The sequence below is a fragment of the Lepidochelys olivacea genome (genome assembly GCF_965140295.1).
Source record: "Lepidochelys olivacea isolate rLepOli2 genome assembly, chromosome: 27".
NCBI classification, from domain to species: Eukaryota; Metazoa; Chordata; order Testudines; family Cheloniidae; genus Lepidochelys; species Lepidochelys olivacea.
Window position 1 is genome coordinate 6,799,307 of NC_140437.1, and position 17,430 is coordinate 6,816,736.

General features: G+C 59.8%; 1 protein-coding gene across 3 annotated transcripts; it reads left to right on the forward strand.

Annotated features, from left to right (window-relative positions):
- Nucleotides 1–17,344, forward strand: FTSJ3 (FtsJ RNA 2'-O-methyltransferase 3). Of its 3 annotated transcripts, none has more exons than XM_084615423.1 (22): nt 1–135; nt 1,582–1,757; nt 2,048–2,153; nt 3,100–3,146; nt 3,376–3,455; nt 3,834–3,933; nt 4,452–4,646; nt 4,731–4,846; nt 6,812–6,916; nt 7,168–7,268; nt 7,356–7,436; nt 7,609–7,752; nt 8,549–8,684; nt 8,971–9,167; nt 10,026–10,137; nt 10,785–10,875; nt 11,310–11,469; nt 11,662–11,738; nt 12,852–12,954; nt 14,058–14,241; nt 14,358–14,452; nt 15,026–17,344. In XM_084615423.1, the coding sequence occupies exons 2-22, from the start codon at nt 1,691–1,693 to the stop codon at nt 15,213–15,215; spliced, it is 2,487 nt and encodes an 828-aa protein (XP_084471549.1). In that variant the 5' UTR covers nt 1–135; nt 1,582–1,690; the 3' UTR covers nt 15,216–17,344. The 3 variants fall into 3 exon arrangements, with proteins under 3 accessions (XP_084471549.1, XP_084471547.1, XP_084471548.1); XM_084615421.1 differs by lacking the exon at nt 1–135 and adding an exon at nt 328–407; XM_084615422.1 differs by lacking the exon at nt 1–135 and adding an exon at nt 1,328–1,490.
- The last annotated feature ends 86 nt before the right edge of the window (nt 17,345–17,430 follow it).

Genomic DNA, 17,430 nt, shown 5'->3' on the forward strand with positions numbered 1-17,430 from the left:
GTGCGCACGCGCAAGAAGAGCGTAGTCGTCATTTCCTTTCTCTGACTATGACCACTCAAAACACGCAAGTCGCTTCCGGGCTCAAATGACCACACCTAAGATGGCCGCCTCCACCCGTCCTTAGCCGCCATCTTGGTAGGGTCTCTCCAGTAATCTTCGGTCTTGTAGGGAGAAGGGGAACCCCCTGATGTGAATGTTCCCCTCAGTCCTCCCTGTGCGCCATGTTCCACTGCCTGCCCAGCTCCGCCGGGCGGCCTCAGTGCTTGGGCGCCACTCACAAGATGGCGGCTGGGCAGCGTCGTGACGGAAACGGAAGTGACGGTGCGCGTGGGGGCAGTGGGGGAAGTAGCGTGCCCCGTGCATGTGGCGTGCAAACTGCCCGCACCGCCAGCCGGGTCGGGGTGGGGGTGAGTCGGGGTCAGGTGCCCGGTCGGTCACGCGGGATCGGGCTGTGACCCTGTGTCCGCGAGCAGCGCAGCGCCCCCCAGCGCCGGGGCAGTAGTGGGGGGGAGGTGCGGGGACACGGGGGTTTGCTGGGGTGGGGGGATTTGCGGGGGGGGGTGCGGGGACACGGGGAGGTTTGCTGGGGTGGGGGATTTGCGGGGGGGGTGCGGGGACACGGGGAGGTTTGCTGGGGTGGGGGGATTTGCGGGGGGGGGTGCGGGGACACGGGGTTTTGCTGGGGTGGGGGGATTTGCGGGGGGGGTGCGGGGACACGGGGAGGTTTGCTGGGGTGGGGGGATTTGCGGGGGGGTGCGGGGACACGGGGTTTTGCTGGGGTGGGGGGATTTGCGGGGGGGGGTGCGGGGACACGGGGAGGTTTGCTGGGGTGGGGGGATTTGCGGGGGGGTGCGGGGACACGGGGTTTTGCTGGGGTGGGGGGATTTGCGGGGGGGTGCGGCGACACGGGGAGGTTTGCTCGGGTGGGGGGATTTGCTGGGGGGGTGCGGGGACACGGGGAGGTTTGCTGGGGTGGGGGGATTTTGCGGGGGGGTGCGGGGACACGGGGAGGTGCGGGGGACACGGGGAGGTTTGCTGGGGTGGGGGGATTTGCGGGGGGGGGTGCGGGGACACGGGGAGGTTTGCTGGGGTGGGGGGATTTGCGGGGGGGGTGCGGGGACACGGGGAGGTTTGCTGGGGTGGGGGGTTTGGCTGGGGGTCTGATGGGTCCTAGCCCCACTCAGCTGCTACTCAGTGGGAGGCGGGTGGGTACGGGTTGCTTTGGAGCTTGGCGTCACAGTGTGGGGGGGGCCATATCTAGCCATGTAGATTTTTTTTGCAGGGTGGGGGGACTAAATGCATCTAGAGGGTTGTCCTACTGTAGACAGCAGTGGGTTTGGAACTGCGGTACTGGTGGGGCAGCATGGGGATGTGGGGCCTTGGGTGGAGTCATGGGGTTACTCACTCTTTGATCTGTAGCAGTCTGGCTTGGCGAGCAGCTGCAGAGAATGGGATGGGAGAGACCTCCCTTCCCCCAGCCCAGTGTTGGGGTGAGTGACGTGCCCCCAGGGGTGTTCAGAGCCACTGAGGGACAATTTGGACTTTGGGTTCAGCCTGCTGCCGCTTCCCCTCTCTCCACAGAAGGCGTGTGCACTGCTGCCTGCGACTGATTGTGGGGCTCCCCCGCCTGTCAAAGAGCGAGCAGAGACTCTGGGCCTGAGCGAGCCTACGGGCTCCTTCACCCCCCAGCATGGGCAAGAAGGGCAAAGTGGGGAAGAGCCGCCGGGACAAGTTCTACCGCCTGGCCAAGGAGACAGGTGAGCGGGGGCAAGGGTCAGTATCTGAGTTCTGGGGGCATCTCTCCTGAGATGTGACTCTGCCCCTCAGCACCCACATCCTACCTCTCCTGGGCCACGACCTCCCACGCATGGCCCGGCCTGGGCTGTGCTCCCTGCCATAAGTTGTTCTGTTTGTTTCCACACTTCCTGCCCTGCAGCGGCTGCTGGGGAGTTTGTGACAGGCACCAAGCCGGTCTTGTCCCCCCTTGGAGCTGCAGAGTGCAGAGCTGGGACTCACCCTGAAAAGCTCTGACTGTCCCTCCCTTTAGGCTTTCGCTCACGATCCTCGTTCAAGCTGATTCAGCTCAACCGGAAGTTCCAGTTCTTGCCAAAATCCCGCGCACTGCTGGACTTGTGTGCAGCCCCTGGCGGCTGGTGAGTGTCAGGGGCCACAGCTGCCCCGTCAGAACCCAGGGGACCCCCCTGCCCCCCGGCTCTTGGAACGGGGGCTGGCAGGTACCCCGGGGGCCCCTTGGTGACAGGAGGCAGGAATGTCCTGGCTGGCTTGGCAGAGCTCCAGCCCGCTCACTTACATTTTGGGAAGGCCCAGAGCCCATGTGCAGCCCTGTCTACTTCCTGGGCACCAGCAGTGGCTAACAAACTGAGTCTTGGGGCAGAAGAGCAATTGTGCGGCGGACACGCACTGTCCAACATCCCCGCCCCCCCGGGCTGGCAAACAGCCTTGTGGCCATGGCAGGCTGCTGCCAGGGGGCAATTCGTGGCACTCCAGGAGACGCCAGAGCTATCCTGTCCCAAACCCTGGGTGACTGTCCGGTAGTGGGCAGCTCCCAAGAGCAGGCAGTCGCTGGCAAGAGATCAGCACCCAGGCCTGGAGCTGCTGCTGGTGCATTGCCTGTCCTTAGGGACCGCAGGGAGCTCTCCCTGCTCTGGCTCTGCCAGATGAGGTATTGCAGGTGTCTCCCCATGAAAGATGAGGGTAGAGTCCTCCATGGCAACACATCTGTTCCCAGCCGAGGCAGCGTGGACTGGGCGGGGTTGCTGTGAGTCAGGGGAGCAGCTCCCTATGCTACCAGACCCTCCAGGCTGGACCCCCCACTATGCCCTCCACCCAGTCTCGGACCAGCCTGGAGTGGGGGTGACCCCAAACAGCCATATCTGTGGGCTGCGTAGAGACTCATTGGGGTGCCAGACCCCAAGGGATGGTTGCGGAGCCCCACACCTCTTGGGTTTCTCCTCTGTCAGAGTCAGTCCTGTGGGACTTGTTTCCTTTCCTGTGATGGGGGGCTGTGTGGGTCATTATGGGGGGCAAAGGAGGAAGCTGAGGCCTTACGCTGTCTCTGGCCCTCTCTCCTCTCCACAGGCTGCAGGTGGCCTCCAAGTTCATGCCAGTTTCGAGCCTCATTATTGGTGAGTGATGGGAGCGTGGGTCCGGGGGCAGGACAGGATGCCTGGGGGGCTGGGCCTAGGAGAGAAGGGGTAGTTGCTGAGGGGCTGGTTGGGAAGGGAACACTGTCCCTCCTGATGACTGGGGCGGATGCCACCCCTCATGGGAGTTGAGGGCTGTTGAGAACGGGACAGCACCCCCGTTGGGGGAGGGGGTCCAGCAGATGCAGTCTCAGCAGTCTCTCTCTCCTAGGGGTGGATTTGGTCCCCATTAAGCCCATCCCCAACGTGGTGACGCTGCAGGAGGACATCACCACGGAGAAGTGTCACCAGGTAATTCCCACCCCACAACACCTCCTGAACCCCAACAGCCAGATGCTTTAGCGCATCTCTCCTGGCCTTTTTTCTGGGGGAATTGGGGCACCATGTCCACCCGCCCCCCAGAGGCGTCTCTGTGGTGGGATCCCTGAGCCACCAACCCTGGTTTCCCTTGGGGGGAGTGGCTCGGCCACTCAGTGCTGGTGCACAGATTCTGTAGGCAAGCGGGAGCGTTGGTCTTGGGGTGTTGGTGGAGAGGCCTGGCGTGGGGAGAGGGGCGGTGGGCTCACTGTGTGCCCTCGCCCCCTTCCCCCACTCTGCTGTAGGGAATGTGAGGGGGACTGTCCTGGCAGGGAGGGTGTCCCAGGCTCACCCCCTGCCCTCGCCCCCCAGGCCGTGCGCAAGGAACTGCAGACGTGGAAGGTGGACGTGGTGCTGAACGACGGGGCCCCCAATGTGGGGGCCAGCTGGGTGCATGATGCATATTCCCAAGGTACGTCCCCCACTCGCCTGGCAGCACTGGTCCCTGTGATAGTCGAGGGTTCAGCTCCATCCCTTGCACCCTGGAGCTGCAGCGCAGTCCCTGCGTCCAGCTCAGCAGTCCTGTGTCCCATCGCCCCTGTCCCCCAGTGCCTGCTGGGGCCAGCCCAGTTACAAGGGATTGGGACCCTCTGGCTGTAGCCCAGCACTGTTGGTCGGATGCTCCAGTGCAGAGAGCGGCAGGAGGCCGGGGCCCCGTGGAAGTGGGAGACGTCCCAGGGGAGGGAAAGGAGCACGAGTTGCAGCGCTGGGCAAGTGTCTGTGGAGTTGTTTCCTCAACAGGCCCAGGGCTGAGTCCGGCCCTGCCCTATCCTTCCCCTCAGGTACCACAATGACAGGCACCGTGGGAACCAGAATCAAGCTGGATCCCACTGCCTAGCCACACTCCGGCCTGCTGCGCTTGGAGCCACTGGGAGCGAGGGCTCAATGGGGTTGGCTATGGCACTGACCCACCTCCATTCTCCACTCCAGCCAACCTGACGCTCATGGCCCTGAAGTTGGCCTGTGAATTCCTTTCCAAGGGTGGCTGGTTTATCACAAAAGTCTTCCGCTCCCGCGACTACCAGCCCCTCCTGTGGATCTTCCAGCAGTTTTTTCGCAAGGTGCAGGCCACCAAGCCACAGGCCTCCCGCAATGAGTCGGCCGAGATCTTCGTCGTCTGCCAGGGTGAGCTGGGGCCAGGGGTTGCTGGGTGGGAAGGGGGGGAGTCACTGGCTGACATCTCTAATCCTTTCCTTTTCCCTCTCCCAGGATATCTGTCCCCAGATAAAATTGACAGCAAATTTTTTGATCCCAAATTTGCCTTCAAGGAAGTTGAGATTCAGGCCAAATCTGTGAGCGAGCTGGTGACCAAAAAGAAACCAAAGGTACAAGTGAGCAGTCCGGGGGGCTTGGCTGTGAGGGGAGGTCCTTTGGGTCAGAGAGAGTAGCCCCCAGGGATGAGGAGAGGGGTGCACAGCTTAGAGTGGGGCCGGGGGAGGCTGTAGCACTTGGACCCTGCCGAGTGGAGCCTGCTGCTTACTTATCCCATCTGGCTAGTAATATATATGCTTGGCACTTCAAACGCGCTAATTTCCCAATGCCGAGGAAAACTATGAGTGAAATTGCCTGGGAGGAAAAATGTAGACAGGCGAATGACAATTGGGAGCCCTTTTAGAGGGTGTGGCCAAAAAGCCATAATTCTACAATCAAGAAAGAATTTTGTCTAAAATTCCATCCTGGTTCAGTGGTGAAGAGAAAGTGACAATTAGACATAAAAAAGCAATATATAACACATGGGGAAAAAAGGGGAAATGCATAACAATGGATATGAATTCAAAGTTATGGAGGGTAGAAAATTGATAAGGGAAGCTAAAGAGATCAGGGTAAACTCCCTGGTTTGCAGAGCTAAGGACAATAAAGAGTTTAAGGATATTAGAAATAAAATAAATGCTAGCAATGGTATAGGCCTATTACACGCGGGGGAGATGGCAAAGTTATTAATATAGAAAAGGCAGAAAAGTGTTTAATGAATATTTGTGTATTTGGCAAGAAGCAGGATTATGTTATCGTATTACATGAGGATGGTGAAGTAGTTTCTAGTCCATTAGTAACCAAGGTGGATGTTAAAAATTATCTACTAGGAACAAACATTTTAAAATCAGCAAGTCAGTAGCAAATAACTAGCACCCAAAAAGTCATAAAAGAGCGGGCTGAGAAAATCTCTAGCCTACTGATGTTAATTCATGCCAGTCAGCGTGATTTGGTGGTGTTGGGGGGGGGTTCTTGTCAAACAAACCTGATTTCATTCTTCGAAAGGTTCTTGTCTTAGTACTGCACAACAGGCTAACTAAAAACGTAGCACTGAGCGGTACCTGCGAAGCACTCAGTGAGTGGATTAAGATCTGGGGAACTGACAGATCTCAGAAAGTGTTTGTCCGTATGGCATCGTCATCAAATGGGCGAGTGTCCAGTGAGGTTCCACAGGGACTGGTACTAGGCCTGACCTCATTCAAAGTTTTCATCAGTCGGGAAGCAAATAGCAAAGGTGCAACTGAGCCAAAGATTTGTGGATTGAGACATACCGATTGGGACAGGGTAGCGCTATGGAGCGATCAGGATCGCAGGGTGATCTGGACCCATTCAAACACCAGGTGTTTTAATTCAGCCAAAAGCAAGGTCATGTGTCTAGGGCCGTACCTGCAGAATGGGGGCCTGTGTCCTGGAAAGCAGGGACTCTGGACAGGACCTAGGAGTGCTCGTGGACAAGTAGCTGCCCGGGAGCTCCAGGTGTGATGCTGATGTGACCCGTGGCTGTGTGAAGAGGGGAGTTGAAGCAGAGTTCTGTATGGCACTGCTGGGATCGACGCTGGAGATCGCACCCCAGTCAGGGGTCCGCATTCGAAAAGGTGTTGACGTATTCGAGAGGGTGCAGAAAAGAGCCACAAAACCGATTCGGGGGCTGGCGAAGAGGCCAGAGAGTGACACGCAGAGCTCACTCTGTTTCGCTGATCCCAGAGCAGACTGAGAGTTGTCATGACGACAGTGATTTAATCTTCACGGGGAGAAAATACTGGCGTCTAACAGGCTCGTTAAGGGCGACAGGCAAAACGAGAACCCCTGGCTGGAAGCTGAAGTTAGGCACATTCAAATTAGAAATGAGGCAGGAAGTGTTCCCTGAGCGGGCGACTGGCCATTGGAGCAGACTGCCCACTTTAGCCACCACAAGCCGTGGGTTCCATATGGGCGTGAGGGGGGAAGTGAAGCAGCTGGGCTAGGCCAGAGGTCAGGCTAGCTGATCTGATGGCCCTGCCGTGAACGTACGGCTCTGACCCCGCTCTCCCGTCTCACAGGCGGAGGGATACGCGGAAGGTGACACAACGCTCTATCACCGCTTCACGCTGATGGATTTCCTCAAGGCCCCCAACCCTGTGGATTTTCTCTCCAAGGCCAACGAGGTGAGTGCCCAGGGCATGGCTGGCCCCTGTGGGAGCGGAGAAGGCAGGGCCCACAGGCTGGACCCTGGGCATGTGTGCTGGGCTCGGCTCAGCCCCTCTGCTGGACGCCTGCACTGCACTTAGCAGCACCCAGGGGCTTGCAGGTCGGACCCGTGGCCCTGACCTTAGGCTTGGGGCAGGGAAGGGTTGCAGGGGCTGCGGGGCCTCGGGAAGGAGGCAGCTGCAGCCTTTCCCCTTCGGCTCCTGTGCAGATCACGCTGGGGGACAGCGAGCTGGAGCGGCACAGCATCACCACCGAGGAGCTGCACCAGTGCTGCCGGGACATCCGTGTGCTGGGCCGCAAGGAGCTCAGGTACGGGGGCGGGGGCACGCGGCCTGGGCTTGGGGAGTCTGGCATTGCCTGGGGTGGCTGGTTCTAACTCGCTGCCTCTCTGCTCAGGGCCCTGCTGAACTGGAGGACGAAGCTCCGTCGCTTTATGGCCAGAAAACTGAAGGAGCAGGCCAAGGAGTTGGACATCAGGTAGGACGAGAAACGTGGCTTCCAACCTCAGCTGCCCCCTCCATGCACACCAGGGGGTGCTGTGACACCGGGAGCTCCGTAGCTAGTACCCCCCAACTGGTTGCGCTGGGGAGCCTAGCCCAGGGTTGGCTGGTGGGGCAGGGCCAGGCTGAGTGACTCCATCTTCTGCCAGCTTGAGCTCCGGCGAGGAGGAGGAGGGCGGCGAGGAGGAGGTCGGGAAGACATCGGGAGCAGCTGGGGATGGAGCCGCTGAGGAGGAGGAGATGGAGCTGAGGCTGGCAGAGCTGAAGGCAGAGGAAGTGGCTGAGCTGAAGAGGTGAGTGCTGCCTTCCTAGGGGGCTGAGCGAGGGGATCTGGGCACCCAGGGGTGGGGGAAGCTCAGTGCTGTGAGCTCCCGCTATTTTCAGGCATGTGATGGGCTCATCCTCAGCTGGGCTGGGGTGTCCAGCCAGCAGAAATGCTGCAGGGGGCTCTCCCTTGCCATACTTGGGCACCCTGGAAGCTCCCTGGGTGCCTACCCTCCCCCCCTCCCCGCCCGGTACTCCTATGTGCCTTGAGTGCCCCCCATGGCTCCTCTCCCTTCAGACCTACTTCCAGGAGTAGTTTCCTTTGGCCTCAGGACTGCTGCCCTTCCCAGGGACCCCAGCCTGGCTCAGACGCTCGCCCACCCCAGCGTGCGAGGGAAGCAGAGGCCCTGAGTGAAGTGACTTGCCTGAGTGAAGGTCTGCAGCAGAGCTGGGAATAGAACCCAGGAATCCTGCCAGCCAGGCCTTCTCTGACACCCCCCACAAGACCCGGCTCCATGTGTCCCCAGCAGCAGCTGGAGCTCATTGCCTGGTGGCAGCCCACTGCTCTATCGCAGCATGATGGTTGCCCTCGGGTGAGGGGGATTGTGCCCCTTCCCCCATGACTGGAGAGCATGGCCCTGCAGCAGTAGAGAGCTGTGAGAGCTATGGGCCCAGCCCTGCAGCTCAGGGGTCTCCATCTGGGGGGGGCAGTCGGACAGACCCGCTGGGAGGCATGCTGGGGCAGCCGGGCTCCCATCCTTGTGACAGCAGCTGTGGGGCACTGGCTGCAGCATGACACCCCTCCCGCGGCGGGGTTCCCCCCAGGAAGAAGAAGAAGATCCTGAAGGAGCAGCGGAAGCAGCGTGAGCGCATTGAGCTGAAGATGGACCTGCCCGGTGTCTCCATCGCGGACGAGGGCGAGACTGGCATGTTCTCCCTCAGAACCATTGGCAAGACCCGGGTGAGGCTGCGGGGGCGACAGCTGGCTCCCCACCGGCGTGACGGCCAATGCCTGCTCGGGGCAGAGCTGGAGGGTTGGTGGGCCGTGGGCAATGAGGAGGCTACCGGGGAGTGAGCAGGGCTAGGAGCGTGGCGGGTGGGGGCACTCCAGGGGTGTTGGCCGGCCAGGTGGGTGCTGGGCTGGGAGAGCGGCTGGCCAAAGGGGGAACTGGCAGGAGAGGAAGAGGAGACAGGATGATTTGATTTCTGTGGGGCCTGGCTCCTGAAACTCGCTCCCTGGTCCTCAGCTGCTGAACGAGGTGGCCCGGGGTGATATGGCGTCTGCTGATGCCTTCCTGGAGGCGCCACATGAAGAGGATGACGTGGCCGTCTCGGAGCAGGACGACGCGGACGATGTGTCTCTGGCCAGCGACTTGGGCTCGGATGAGCTGGCCGACATCGAGGAGCGGCCGCAGGAAGCCAAGCGGGGACTGGGCCCAAAGAGGTCAGAGCCGTTGTGGGGAGCAGGGGGCACTCACCCACCTGCCCTGGGGCTGGAGGGCAGGTGAGGGATCCTGGCAGCTGCAGTAAAATCCCCCTGGTTGGACCAGCTTGGCCGTGAGTAGGGCGCTACCAAATTCATGTCCGTGAAAAACACGTCCTGGACCATGAAATCTGGTCTTCCCTGTAAAATCTGGTCTCTTGTGTACTTTTTACCTAAGCAGCGTTTCGCAAACTGGGGCTCCCAGCATTGCCCCTCCTACTTCTGCACCGCCTTCAGAGCTGGGCGGCTGGAGAGCGGCAGCTGCTGGCTGGCAGCCCAGCTCTGAAGGCAGCACCGCCGCCAGCAGCAGCGTGGAAGTGGGGGTGGCACTGCATTGGGGGGTCATCACCTTTTGTGGGGGGAGGATTGGCGGGGGCTTTACATGTTTATATTTTGCCATTTTTAAATACATATTCATGCTTTGTTACAAAACCATGAAATTTAAGTATCTGAAACCGTGACATTCAAGCTTTTTAAAATGCTGTGACTGAAATTTACGAAAATGATGTAAATTTGGTAGGGCCATGGCCATGAGGGGTGCTGGGCAAACGACAGCCCCTCCACTCTGGGCTCCCAGTAGGAGGCGCTGAGACTGGCTGGGGTGATGACCAGGCGGATGGAGTCGGCCTGCTTGGCCCTTAACCCTTGCAGCACTGCTGCAGTGGGAGCTTCTGCCCCATTTCCTAGGGGTTGTAGTCAGGTGGGCAGCTCTGCTGAGTGCCCCGCCTCGGGGAGCCCTGTGTGAAGCAGCCTGGCTGCCCCTGCTGGGTCCCTGTCCGTGGGGCCAGGGCTGAGCGTGCCCGGCTGGCTGTGTTGCAGAGGGACCTTCCAGCAGCTGGCAGAGGAGGAGGGGGAGGAGAATCCCCTGCTGGTGCCCCTGGAGGAGAAGTCGGTGCTGGACGAGAGGCAGACCACCCTGTGGTTCAGGAAGGTGAGTGCCCCCGCTGGCCAGGAAGGGCCAGGCCCTGGGGTGGGGGGTGTCCCAGCCCCCTGTGCAGCGGCTCCAGCCTCACCTGGGTTCACCCACCCTCTGCTGGCTGGAGATAGGTCTGCGCTGGCTCTGGCCTGTCGCTCTCTGGTGGCAGCACAGCACATGTGAGCTGTGGTACTAATGGCTGGCAGGAGACTCCTGAGCTCCCCCAGGGAGGCCTGCCTGGGGCTGGGCAGCCGCAGGGCTGGGGAATTACAGGGGCCAGAGTCTCCCCACGTGGGCTTCAGGGACCCCAGGGGGGAGAGTGGGGAGCACAGTGGAAACAGCCCACGCATGAGGGCCTGTGTCCTTGCCCCCTCCTGCCAGCCACCCACGTGTCTCTCGCTGCCCCCTCCATCCCTGCCAGCTCCCTGCCACCCACGTGTCTCTCATTGCCCCCCGGCCAGCTCCCTACCACCCACGTGTCTCTCATTGCCCCCCGGCCAGCTCCCTGCCACCCATGTGTCTCTCCCCTCCAGCTCCCTGCCACCCATGTGTTTCCCGCTGCCCCCTCCTCCGCCAGCTCCCTGCCATTCACGTGTCTCTTGCCCCCCACCTCCCTGCCAGCTCAGCCCTGCCTTCTGTGATTGAGCGCTCCCTGTCCCTAGGAGGTCTTTGCCGGCATTGAGGACGACGCAGACGAGGTCCTGGAGATCAGCCAGACGCAGGTGCTGTCTGAGAGGAAGGAGCCGCCGCCAGGTGAGAAGGGGGCCATGGTGTGATGCACAAGGCCTGCTGTCGCTGGGGGTAGCACCCTTGGCAGCCAAGCCCGGGAGGAAGCTGGGCCCCCATTGTCCAGGTGAGGAACTGGCCACAAGGTCACAGAAGCAATTGGAGCTCTGGGTCCCCGGCTTGCTCTCGGGACCACCTGAATGGGGGGAGTGTCTGGTGAGACAAGCTTGACCCTGGCTCAGCCCCCAGGGAAAGGGGCCCAGCCAAACGGGGCAGGGCACAGGGCTCCCCTGCAGCTAACAGGCCGTCCCCATGCTGTCCATTCAACGGTGTGGCTGGGGCCCCTGGGAAGCAGGACTACCTCTTATCAGCATGACCAGCAGCAATGCCCCTCCCAGCAATGAGCTCTCTCGGGGGCCCCCCAGTCCGCCTCACCCACTGGCCTTGCTTGTCACACCCAGGGAATGTGAAGGGGAAGGAGCAGAAGAAGCTGCCCCCATCCCAGGATGGAGCTGCAGCAGAGGTGGGGTCCAGAGCAGCCGTAGGGGCTGGTCCCAGCGAAGCCCAGGGCGGGGGGAGCAGTGGCGAAGACGACTCTGACAGCAGCAGCGATGAGGAGAGGTGAGGAGCAAATGGGGGTCGCTGGCCCGCCTGGTGTGGGGGCAGGGTGGGTGTAGCAGGGCCCCAGGCCCCCAGACTCTACGCAGTGGGAGGGATGAGCTGGGGGGGCTGCCCCTCCCCCCCAGTCCTGAGCACCCTTGCCTTGGGAGACACTGTATGAGCGGCAGTGACAGCTCCTGTCTTCCCCCCCAGGGAGACGTCACAGAAGGGAAGGAAGCGGGCGCTGGTTGAGCCAGGTGGCTTCGAGGTGGTGCCCATTGAGGACCCAGGTGAGTTGAGTGGGGGCTCTGTGCAGGGAAAGGCAGCCCTGCTGGGGTGTCTGCACCCCTGGACACCAGCATGGAGCTCAGGGCTGGGTGGTGGGCACAGAGCATAAGGCCACGGATATCTGGCCATGGAGGTTTCTACTCGTGGGGGAATTCTGCACCACTGCGCATGCGCAGAGTTTGTGCCCCACAGATTTCTTTGCTTCCCTGCAGAAAAATGACTTTCTGACAGGGAAGTAAAGGGAAGCCACAAGAGCCGTCATGTGACCCTCCCCATCAGTATGTTTCGGGTGTCCAGGGCAGCCGGCAGAGAGGTAAATCACTGTGGGGAACGGGGCGGGACTGGGGAAGACCCGGCTGGTGGCTCCTACCCTGCACAGCATCCGGGGTTGTCAGAGCCACCCCCAGATTTCTCCCCTGGCTGTAGGAAGCTCTGCAAATTCCCCCCTCCCCCACGCATCCTGCACCCATTGCTCCCCCTGCACCTGGACCACCCTGACGAGCCACCTGCACCTGGATCCTCATCCCACGAGCCCCAAGCAGCTGCACCTGGATCCCCACCCCACTGAACCCTCCACACCCAGACCCCCCCTCCCGCTGAGCCCCAACCACCTTCACCTGGACCCCCCTGCAGAGTCCCATTACCATTGCTCCTGATCCCCCACTGAGCCGCCTGCACCCAGATTGCCCCACGCAGAACCCTCTCAACCCACACCTGGATCCCCCCACGCTAAGCCCCTCCACACTTGGATTCTGCTGGGCTGAGCCTGCCTGCCCACACCTGGCATGGAGGGGCAGGGCCTTGGGGTGTTTCTGGGGCAGGCCTGGTCCTTGCGCTGCATCAGGGTTGGGTGCAGCCTCACCACTGAGTCTGTGTCCTGGGGGAGCTGCACTGTGATCTCCCACCCCTGAGCAGCCAGTGGCCTGTCCTCCCCACTGCCATGCTGGGGAGCCTCCACTTGCAGAATTCTTCATGTTTTGGTGCAGAATTCTCTCAGGAGTAAACGGTTTCATATATGGAGGTGCCAGGGCCCAGGTGGGAGGGTTTGTAGCAGCCTGAGCCCATACTTGTCCATCTTCTCTCCTTCCTCCCCCCCTCCCCCCCCACACACACAGTGAAGCGAGCCCGTGTCCTGGATGCGGAGGGGCTCGCGCTGGGGTCTGTCATTGCCACCTCCAGGAAAGCCAAGCGGGACCTGATTGACAACTCCTTCAACAGGTACCGGGGCAGCAGTCAGTATGGGGGCAGCGGCGACCAGCTTCTCTGGGTAGCTCCTGTGGGGGGGGGGAGCAGCGGCGCTGGGCGGGCAGACAGCTGTGATTTTGAGGGGTCCGTTCCCCCTTGGTTGCTCCCTCTTGGGTAGAGAAGAGGGTGTGTTGCGGGAGGTGGAGCCCTCATTTGACCCCTTCTCTCCTGCCCTGTGGGTGTGAGTTGTGTCTGGTGGTCACTTTCTGTGGGGGTGGTGTCAGGAGCTTGGCTTGTTTAGCCTAACCAAAAGAAGGCTGAGGGGAGATATGATTGCTTTCTATAAATATATCAGAGGGATATATACCAGGGAGGGAGAGGAATTATTTAAGCTCAGTACCAATGTGGACACAAGAACAACTGGCCAGTTTATATCCATCAGGAAGTTTAGACTTGGAATTAGACGAAGGTTTCTAACCATCAGAGGAGTGAAGTTTTGGAGTAGCCTTCCAAGGGGAGCAGTGGGGGCAAAAGATGTATCTGGCTTCAAGATTAAACTCGATAAGTTTATGGAGGAGATGGTATGATGGGATAACATGATTTTGGCAATTAATTGATCTTTATTCATGGTAAATAGGCCCAATGGCCTGTGATGGGATGTTAGATGGGGTGGGATCTGAGTTACTATAGAGAATTCTTTCCTGGGTATCTGGCTGGTGAATCTTGCCCACGTGCTGACTGCCATATTTGGGGTCGGGAAGGAATTTTTCTCCAGGGCAGATTGGCAGAGGCCCTGGGGTTTTTTTGCCTTCCTCTGTAGCATGGGGCACGGCTCACTTGCTGGAGGATTCTCTGCTCCTTGAAGTCTTTAAACCACGATTTTAGGACTTCAGTAGCTCAGACATAGGTGAGAGGTTTATTGCAGGAGTGGGTGGGTGGGTGAGATTCTGTGGCCTGCGTTATGCCACAGGAGGTCAGACTAGATGATCGTAATGGTCCCTTCTGACCTTAATGTCTATGAGTCTGAGTCTTCTGTCTGTTAGCCCCAAGGCTGGGGGCAGGGGCGGGGGAGGAGGAGGGGCTACTCCTCTGCTTGTCCTTGGGCCCCACCGTCAGCTGGGGCACTCCTTCCCCAGGTATGCCTTTAACGAGGAGGAGGGGGAGCTGCCTGAGTGGTTCCAGCAGGAAGAACAGCAGCACCGCCGGAAGCAGCTGCCTCTGGACCGGCAGACGGTGGAGGAGTACCGGCAGCGCTGGTGCCAGATCAACGCCCGCCCCATCAGAAAGGTGGCAGAGGCCAAGGCCCGGAAGAAGCGGCGGGTAAGTGAGCTGCGTGGCCTGCGTCCCTGGGCGGAGTTGCCCTTCCCCCTACCCTCTTCTCTCCCCGCCTGCCCGGGCCCCCCCAGCTACTCCCTAATCTCTCCCATCTCCCCCAGATGCTGAAGAAGATGGAACAGATGAAGAAGAAGGCGGAGGCTGTGGTGAGCACAGTGGATATTTCAGAGCGTGAAAAGGTGGCCCAGCTGCGCAGGTGAGTTATGATGTCGGGATCTACGGCATGGGCAAGGGGTGGTTGGATTGTCTTGGGATCTGTCAGAACAACAGAAGTCGTGCCAGGCAGGCAAGCAGCCATGAGGCTCCCGAGGGGTCGTTTCAGCTCCCCACCTCTGCCTTGGCCAGGCCCCTGCTGCTTGGGGCACCAATATTGGGCAGTGGCGTTGAGCCGGGGGGGCTCTTAGAAGAGGGTTGTGCAGCCCGTGACCTGGGAGGGTGGGATGCTGGCTGGCTGGACGGGCTGAAGAGGCAGCTGAGAACAAAGGTGGAGAGGTGGTGGGGGTCAGACAGGAAGGGGGTCCCCATGCTTTTCTGAGGCTGCAGCCCTGGAGGACATGGCAGCTCTTAGGGCTGTGGAGATGGGGGCTCAGCCCAGAGCAGTTCATGCCCTGGGAAGCATGTGGAATCCAGAGCTGGGAGTTGCTCCCACCAGCTGTCACATTGACACCCCCTGTTGGTCTGATTCCTCCTTGGGCTTGTTCCCACCCGGGGGGCAAGCGGCTGGGGGGGCAGGTCTCTGCTCTAACCTCTCTCCCCTCTGCTCTGGCAGCATCTACAAGAAGGCCGGCCTGGGGAAGGAGAAGCGGGAGGTCACCTACCTGGTAGCCAAGAAGGGAGTCGGCCGGCGCGTGCGGCGCCCTGCAGGGGTCAAGGGACACTTCAAGGTGGTGGACAGCCGCATGAAGAAGGACATGAGGGCTCAGAAAGGAAAAGAGAAGACGAAACGGCGCCGCAAGTGAGGACTCTGCCCCTGAGGGCTGGGCATGGCCGGCGCCTGGCACCATGTGCCAGGCTGGGGTAGCTGGACAGCCCACTTCTGAGCCCCCGGCTCCTCAGCCAGAGGAGGAGGGAGACACGCTCTGGATCATAAGAGGTCACTTCCTATGGGCAGTGGAGCCACTTCCTGTCTGCAGCCTCACGGGAACTGGCCATGCCAGCCTCAGCTTCCTGGCACCACCGCCCTTCCCAGGCTTGCTGTGTGCCAGACGATTGGTTAGCCCTGGTCCTGTGGTTATGTTGACATCACAGCATTGTCAATTCTACTCTGTACATCCACCTTCTAGCCGCACCCCACTGTGTGCATGTCCCGGTCCCCCCAGAGAGCAAGGCCAGGAGGTTCACAAGCTGCTTTGACTGTTGCTTTCAGCCAGGCTTCCTGCGCTGGGCCAATCCCTGTGCAGTCCGTGGCCTGGCCAGTAGCAGGGGCTCCTTGGAGCTCGGTCCGGCATTGCTTCCTGCTTTGGTTGTAGACTGAGTGCATGGCGCGGGGGTTCACTGGGAAAGCAGGAGCTAACGCTGGGCAGGGGGAGGCGTCCCTGTCCCTTTTTCATCTCCACTGTCTGGTCTCACTGGGGGACGCAGCACTCCTAGCTTGCTCTGAAATTAAACCCTGTTCTCTGGGCCTGTTTGCTGTTCCCCATGGCTCCGCTAGACTGCGGCCGGGGGATCCTGCCTCTTCTGTTAGCTCTGTGGCTGGGTGTCTCTTTCGGCCTCCTGGCTGCGGTACCAGCTGGACGCTGGGGCTGCTGTCAGAGCTCACTAAAGCAGGTGCAGCTGCCAGCATCAGATGGGGCAGCTCCCCAAATGAGCTGTGGCCTCTCCTCTTGGGGCTCTCTCCCAGCCCTGCCTGTCTCAATAGGGGAAAGGGAGCCGAGCTGGTGACTCCAGAGAAAGGCCTCAATTGCAGAGCAGCACCCTGAATTGTGGCCAGTGGGGTGCTAGCTCCTGGGACTGGGGAGGTCGGGAGGCCTGGGTCTATCCTGCACCTGGAATGGCACTGTTGCCAAGTGTGGGGGAAGGACCCGTGCGATGGATGCTCAGTGCAGGAAATGGGACGTCCGGGCCACAGGTGCGGGTAGCAGAGGCGCTGAGGAGAGCGGCACCTGGCGCAACGAAGGTGAGAGCTCCGGTGGCGATGGGTCGGTGCGGAAAACAGTGGTGCCAACTGCACCCACAGCAGCAATGACTGTGCCGGAAGCAGTGGTGCTAAGAGGCATCCCCAAGTGAAATCCTCTCTGCCCTTCGTAAGTGACAAAGAAAGAGGTGACTTAGCAGGCAGCTGGGGAGGAGATCTACTCCCATGCTCCTTGGCAGGATGGTGTCCATCACACTGGAGGTTTCTAACCGGGGCAGGCACAGCCTTAGAGGTGGAAGAGATGGCTGCCAGGGTACTTTTTACCCAAGGATGATCGGTCCTGGGAGGATCCTGCATCTCTTTCGGGACTGAGCCTGGCCTCCTAGACTTCTCCAGGAGAAATACCTTCCATCTAGTCTCCCTGGTTTTCACAGCCTGTTTTGTGAGGCCTCTGAAGTCCCTGCACTGCTCTAATGTGTGTCTGTGTACCCAGACAATACAGACACTTAGAGTGTGTGTCGTTCCAGGCATGGTAGACCCACATGAGGAACATAATTTAAATCCTGGGGACTAAACCCCCATGTACCTGGAGAAGACAGAAACTGCTCACCTCAGAGTCCTACTCCCCTGTACCAGGATTCATAATCTCTAAGGCCAGAAGGGACCATTGTGATCATCCAGTCTGGCCTCCTGTATAGCAAGGCCAGAGACCTGCCCCAAAATAATTCCCAGAGCCGATCTGTTAGAACAACATCCCGTCTTCATTTACAAATGGTCAGGGATGGAGAATCAACCACGAACCTCGGTAAATTGTTGGTTAATTACCCTCACTATAAAAAATGTACACCATATTTACAGTTTGAATCTGTCAAGCTTCAACTTCCAGCCATTGGATTGTGTTCGACCTTTCTCTGCTAGATTGGATATATGTTCCCCGATATTTACAAATTGCAATCAAGTCACCCTTTAACCTTCTCTCTCTTAAGCTAAATATATTGAGCTCTTTGTCTCTCACTGTAAGGCATCTTGTCTAATCCTTTAACCATTCCTGGGGCTCTTCTCCGAACCCTTTTCAATTTATCAATATCCTTGTTGAACTG

Bases quoted from the DNA above. Each gene is read 5' to 3' on its own strand.
- FTSJ3 (XM_084615423.1), top strand. From the start codon at position 1,691: ATGGGCAAGAAGGGCAAAGTGGGGAAGAGCCGCCGGGACAAGTTCTAC. The intron at 3,934-4,451 runs GTACGTCCCCCA...TCTCCACTCCAG, and splicing joins GCATGATGCATATTCCCAAG to CCAACCTGACGCTCATGGCC. The intron at 7,269-7,355 runs GTACGGGGGCGG...CTCTCTGCTCAG, and splicing joins CTGGGCCGCAAGGAGCTCAG to GGCCCTGCTGAACTGGAGGA.